Source organism: Geospiza fortis, unplaced genomic scaffold (genome assembly GCF_000277835.1).
Source record: "Geospiza fortis unplaced genomic scaffold, GeoFor_1.0 scaffold539, whole genome shotgun sequence".
Taxonomy (NCBI): Eukaryota; Metazoa; Chordata; class Aves; order Passeriformes; family Thraupidae; genus Geospiza; species Geospiza fortis.
Genome location: NW_005054783.1, coordinates 69675 through 76239, shown reverse-complemented (window position 1 = coordinate 76239; position 6565 = coordinate 69675). Strand labels below are relative to the sequence as shown.

Below are 6565 nucleotides of genomic sequence, written 5' to 3'. Positions count from 1 at the left end.
CCCGAGCCGCGGAGGAGCTCCAAGGAGCCCGTGGAGTTCCAGAGGGCGGGGAAAGCGGAGGAGCTCCAAGGAGCAGAGAGAGGGGAGAGCCGGCCTCGAGTCGCGGAGGAGCTCCAAGGAGCCCGTGGAGCTCCACAAAGAGCGGAGGAGCTCCAAGGAGCGCCTGGAGGTACTCGGAGATGGAGGAGGAGGAGGGCGCTGAGGAGTTGGAGGAGCTCCGAGGCTCAGAGGCAGCACGGAGGTTTGGAAAGAAAGGATTTTACCCGGAGGGTGCGGCTGGTGGAGCTCCAGAGGGAAGGGATTAAATCACTAATTAACCTTTGCTAATTACCCTGGGGCCATCAGCGCCCTGGGGCCACCGTGGAGTCACTACAATCCCAAAAAAACCCAAATCCTTTGGCAGCCAAAAATGGGAATTCAGGGTTTAATTTCCACCAACTCTAAGTTGCTCCAGACCTGCCCAAAGTGTTTAATTAACCCCTAATTAGTCTTTGCTAATTACCCCGGGGCCATCAGCGCCCTGGGAACACCGGAGGAGCCCCCTGAGGAACCTCTACAACCCCAAAGAAGACTCAAAAATGGGAACTCAGGGTTTAATTTCCACCAACCCCAAGGTTCTCCAGACCTCCCCAAAGTGCCTAATTAACCCCTAATTAGCCGTGGCTAATTACAGCAGCAGCCTCCCCTGCTGGATGTCGCGGAAGGCGGCGGCGCTCAGCGGGACGTACGAGCAGCGCGCGGCGTCGCGCAGGAACAGCCGGTCCCGGATGAGGTTGGGGTCGAAGCCCTCCTGGACCAGGCGGTTCTTGCACTGCTTGAAGGTGCCCGTGACCTCCAGGGCCTCCTGGGGACAGGGACAGCGACACTGCTGGCACCAGGTGGCCATCGCTGGGACAAGGTGACCCCCGTTGGTGCCAGGTGACCATCGCTGGGACAAGGTGACCTCCGTTGGTGCTAGGTGACCCCCATTGGCACCAGGTGACCCCCATTGGCACCAGGTGATTCCCACTGGCACCATGTGATCATCATTAGCACCAGGTGACCCCCATTGGCACCAGGTGGCCACCATTGGCACCATGTGACCATCGCTGGGACAAGGTGACCCCCGTTGGTGCCAGGTGACCATTCTTGGGACCAGGTGACTCCCGTTGGCACCAGGTGACCATCACTGGCACCAGGTGACCCCTATTGGTGCCAGGTGACCCCCGTTGGGACAGGCTGACCACTCTTGGGACCAGGTGGCCACCATTGGCACCAGGTGACCCTCACTGGCACCATGTGACCATCATTAGCAGCAGGTGACCCTCGTTGGCACCAGGTGACCTTTGGGGTCCAAGCCCTCCTGGACCAGGCGGTTCTTGCACTGCTTGAAGGTGCCCGTGACCTCCAGGGCCTCCTGGGGACAGGGACAGCGACACTGCTGGCACCAGGTGGCCATCGCTGGGACAAGGTGACCCTCGTTGGCACCAGGTGACCCTCGTTGGCACCATGTGACCATCATTGGCACCAGGTGGCCATCATTGGCGCCAGGTGATTCTCGTTGGCACCAGGTGACCATCATTGGCACCAGATGACCCTCACTGGCACCAGGTGACCATCATTGGCACCAGGTGATTCTCGTTGGCACCATGTGACCCTCCTTGGCACCAGGTGGTTCACTGAATGAACTCTGAAGTCTTCTCCAACCCAAACCCTTCCATGATCCCATGAGTCCCACCATTCCATGGGTTCTAAAGTCCTCTCCAACCCAAACCCTTCCATGATTCCACCTGGCCATGACCAGGACTGGATGAGCTCCAATGCCTCTTCCAACCCAAACCCTCCCATGACTCCACCTGCCCATGATGGAACTGGATGAGTTCTGAAGACCCCTCCAACCCAAACCCTCCCATGACTCCACCTGCCCATGATGGAACTGGATGAGTTCTGAAGACCCCTCCAACCCAAACCCTCCCATGACTCCACCTGCCCATGATGGAACTGGATGAGTTCTGAAGACCCCTCCAACCCAAACCCTCCCGTGACTCCACCAGGCCGTGATTGGCCATTCCAGAGCTGGCCCCTCCCCCTCCCAAGTCCAACCCCGCCCCGGTGGGCGGGTCCCGCTGACCTGGATGCGGATGAAGCGGGGGGCGGCGTAGGCGGGCAGCGTGTCCTGCGTGAAGGCGAAGAGTTGGTCGCCGTCGAAGGCGGCCCCGTCCTTGAGGCGCACGGCGGCCATGCCACAGCGGCCCTCGCACCCTGCCAACATCACCGGGTGTCACCTGGGGCCACCTCATCTCCTTGGGGTCTTCTTGGAGCCCCTTGGGGTACTGGGGGGGGTGTTGGGTGGCCAAACGTGTTTTGGGTGGGTTTGTCCCAGTTTTGGGATGGTGGTGGAGGCACGTCCCATGCCAGGTGCTCATTTTGGGTGAAAGCTCCCAATTTCTGCCTCCTTCGTGGCCACGCGGACCCAACCAAGCACCTGGCACTCGCTTTGGGCAACCAAGTCCCATTGTCACCATTTTGGGAGATTTTTGGGTCATTGTGGGGAATGTTTGTGCTCAAAACAACTCTGGGTGTTAAAAAGCCCCTTTTGAACCTTCTTGGTGGTGGCTCAGACCGCCTGGGGCCACCTCACCCACCTCAAACCCCTCTCCAGCTCCTCATTTTGGTGGCACTCACCCGGCACGGCCACGCCGTAGACGTTGACCTCCTGGATGAAGCTCACCAAGCCCAGCGTGGCCTCCACCTCCGTCGTGGCCACGTTCTCCCCTTTCCACCTGGGGAGGAGAAGGCACGGAGCCGTCAGGGGTGTCACGGACATATTTTATGGAAAATCCCTTGGCCAGGATCTCTTCTCCTGAGAAGCTGAGAAGCTTCAGCTTCTCCACCTTTTGCTGCTTTGGGATGTGATCTGGAGAATATTTTACCCAGCACATGAAATTGTTTTTGAGTTGGTGACGAATGACAGCCCCACCTGCGTCGAGGCCTTGAGCAGCCACAAGATTTCCTTTCCTTTCCTTTCCTTTCCTTTCCTTTCCTTTCCTTTCCTTTCCTTTCCTTTCCTTTCCTTTCCTTTCCTTTCCTTTCCTTTCCTTTCCTTTCCTTTCCTTTCCTTTCCTTCCCTTCCCTTCCCTTCCCTTCCCTTTCCTTTCCTTTCCTTTCCTTTCCTTTCCTTTCCTTTCCTTTCCTTTCCTTTCCTTTCCTTTCCTTTCCTTTCCTTTCCTTTCCTTTCCTTTCCTTTCCTTTCCTTTCCTTTCCTTTCCTTTCCTTTCCTTTCCTTTCCTTTCCTTTCCTTTCCCTTCCCTTCCTTTCCCTTCCCTTCCTTTCCCTTCCTTTCCCTTCCTTTCCTTTCCTTTCCTTTCCTTTCCTTTCCTTTCCTTTCCTTTCCTTTCCTTCCCTTCCCTTCCCTTCCCTTCCCTTCCCTTCCCTTCCCTTCCCTTCCCTTCCCTTTCCTATGAAATCCTTTCTTCTATTCCTTTAGTATAATTTTAATATTTAATTTTCTTTTAATATAATATCTATCATAAAATAATAAATCATCCTTCTGAACCATGGGGTCAAGGTTCTCATCTCTTCCCTCATCGTGGGGACCCTCAAACACCCCAGGGGGGATCTGCAGTTACCGGAAGGTGTCGCCGACGCGGTCCTGGAAGTAGACGAACCTCTCCGTGTCCATCATGAGGAGGTCGCCGCTGTTGAAGAAGGCGTCGCCTTTGGCCAGGACGTCCCTCAGGATCTTCTTCTGGGTCTTCTGCGCGTCGCCGGCGTAGCCGTGGAACGGCGTGTTCTTGGTGATCTTGACCACCAGCAGCCCTGTCTCACCTTCGGCGAGGAAGAGGAGGGTTGGAGGCTCCCCTTGGTTTCTCCCAGGGGTTCCTGGTGGGTTCCAGGGTGGTGGCCAGGGTGGAGAGGTGGTTTGGGTGGGTGTCCACCCGCCCTCACCGGGTTTGGCGGGGATGCAGAGCCCCCGCTGGTCGCGCACGGGCTCGTCCTGCTCCACGTTGTACCTGATGAGCTCGAAGGGAGCGAAGAGCTGCAGGGGAGGGAGGAACGCGGGGTAGAAACAGGGAGGGGGATTTCCCTCCGTGGAAAGTTCCAGAATTTCCTTCTCGTGGAAATTTCTAGAATTTCCCTCCCTTGGAGATTTCCAGAATTTCCTTCCTGTGGAAATTCCAGTGGAAATTTCCAGAATTTCCTTCTTGTGGAAATGTCCAGAATTTCCTTCCCATGGAATTTTCTTTCCCATGGAAATTTCCAGAATTTCCTTCCCGTGGAATTTTCCTTCCCATGGAAATTTCCAGAATTTCCTTCCCGTGGAATTTTCCTTCCTGTGGAAATGTTCAGAATTTCCCCGCCATGGAAATGTTCAGAATTTCCTTCCCATCGAAATTTCCAGACTTTCCTGCACGTGGAAATGTCCAGAATTTTCTTCTCGTGGAAATTTCCAGAACTTCCCCTCCCATGGAAATTTCCAGAATTTCCTTTCTGTGGAAATTTCCAGCATTTCCTTCCTGTGGAAATTTCCATACTTTCCTTCCCGTGGAAATTTCCCTCCATGGAAATGTCCAGAATGTCCTTCTCATGGCAATTTCCAGAATTTCCTTCTTGTGGAAAGTTCCAGAATTTCCTTCCCATTCCGGGTGTGCTCTGCTGTGATTGGTGTGTTCCAACCCACGGGACCACCCCCAATCCCGACATTCTGGGCGTTAAAAACCATTTGGTTTTAATTGTCTTTAATTTAAAATTTTTTAGATTAAATCACAACAATTAAATCTGATTTAAAGCTATTTAAATAAGTTATTTAAATATTTGATCTGATCCATTCTAAAGGCGAATGAACTCATTGGTGGCATCTTCCAAATACAGGAGCTGTGGGACAACACGATGGGGAAAAAGGGAAAAAATTCCGATTTTTGTAACTTTTGCTCCATCCCAGCTTCTGCTCAAAATTCCGATTTTTGTAACTTTTGCTCCATCCCAGCTTTTGCTCAAAATTCTGATTTTTGAGCTTTTGCTCCACAGGAGGGTGAAGGCTGAGACGCGGCACCCAAGGGCCGCAGAGCTGACCAGAGATGTCCCCATGGACACCCCAAAACCAGGCTGCACGTCAACACTGTTGAGTCAACGTTGGCCAACCAGGCGGAGGAGACCCATTTTGGGTGTGGAAAGGGCGTTTTGGGGACTCTGCTGTTGTGCTAGCCCACCCTGATGGATGGTGTTGGAGACATCTTCTCTGGAGATGTCACTGCTCGGTCCACCACCAAGAACTTCATCCAAGACTCAACCAAGATTCATCCAAGACTCATCCAAGATTCATCCAAGATTCAACCAAGTGTTTGCTCCACCACCAAGAGCTCCATCCAAGATTCATCCAAGATTCATCCAAGACTCAACCAAGGGTTTGCTCCACCACCAAGAGCTTCATCCAAGACTCAACCAAGATTCATCCAAGATTCAACCAAGCCTTTCCTTGGATGAAACCCAACTTGAGGAGCCACCTTGGTGTCACTGTTGTCACCCCGAGGAGGACGCGCTCACCTTGATGAACCTGTTGGCCCTGCCCACGGCGCCGACCTTGCCGGTGTAGTTGATGAAGCCGGCGTTGCCCTCGGTGGCCCCGTAGAACTCCCAGACGACCACGGGCCCGAAGCGCCGCAGGAACTCCTTCCACACCTCGGCCCTCATGCCGTTGCCCAGGGCCATGCGCACACCGTGATCGCGGTCGTCGGCGCGCTGAGGGGGGACACGGGGACAGGGCCACCAGAGGGGGTGACCGGAGACTTGGGGACGCCTCATGGGGGTTTGGGGTGGGTGGGGACTCACCTTGGGCGTGTTGCACAGGTAGCGCATGAGCTCGCCCACGTACTGGATGACGGAGACGTTGTAGCGGCGGCAGTCGGGCCAGAACTGGGAGGCCGAGAACTTGGAGCGCAGGACGCAGGTGGCACCTGGGGACACAACACGGAGATGATCAGACACAGCTTTTCTCTTCTCTCCTTGTCTCCATCCATCCATCCATCCGTCCATCTGTCCGTCCATCCATCCGTCCATCCATCCATCCATCCGTCCATCCATCCATCTGTCCATCCATCCATCCATCCATCCATCCATCCATCCATCCATCCATCCATCATCCATCCATCATCCATCCTGTCCATCTGTCCGTCCCTCCCCCTGTGTCCGTACCCACGTCCAGGCACCCTCCCAGTCCCACCAGGAGCCCGGCAGAGTGGTAGAGGGGCAGGGTGGTGTAGACGACGTCGTCGGGCCGCAGCCCGCAGATCCGGGCCAGGCTGGCCACCATCATCATCTTCATCTCCGTGATCACCGCCGCCTTGGGCAGACCTGCAGGGACAACGAGCCTGGGTGGGACAGGGGGTCCTGGGGGGTCCTGGGGGGTCCTGGGGTGGGCACTGGGGGTCTCTGCAGCTGGGCGTCGTTGGCCCTTGTTGGAGGAATCGTGAGGAACCTGGTCTAGGTTCATCCAGGGAGTGACGCCCAACCCTCCCATGGACACAGGACACACCTGGCCCAGGTGGACCCGCCATGGTCAGCATTGCAGAACGACCCCCAAGCCCCT

The 6565-nt window shown here is 55.4% G+C and overlaps 1 protein-coding gene across 1 annotated transcript in view; it reads right to left on the bottom strand.

The window, feature by feature from the left end:
• Positions 1–667: 667 nt before the first annotated feature.
• The window catches only part of LOC102043930 (very long-chain acyl-CoA synthetase-like), an 8710-nt gene continuing 2812 nt past the window's right edge, over positions 668–6565 (bottom strand). The window contains exons 3-10 of the mRNA XM_031065444.1: positions 6172–6330; positions 5809–5933; positions 5524–5718; positions 3928–4018; positions 3609–3807; positions 2665–2762; positions 2111–2241; positions 668–844 (exon numbers count right to left, since the gene is read on the bottom strand). Coding sequence (XP_030921304.1) covers positions 668–844; positions 2111–2241; positions 2665–2762; positions 3609–3807; positions 3928–4018; positions 5524–5718; positions 5809–5933; positions 6172–6330 — 1175 coding nt within the window. The remainder of the gene's footprint in view (positions 845–2110; positions 2242–2664; positions 2763–3608; positions 3808–3927; positions 4019–5523; positions 5719–5808; positions 5934–6171; positions 6331–6565) is intronic.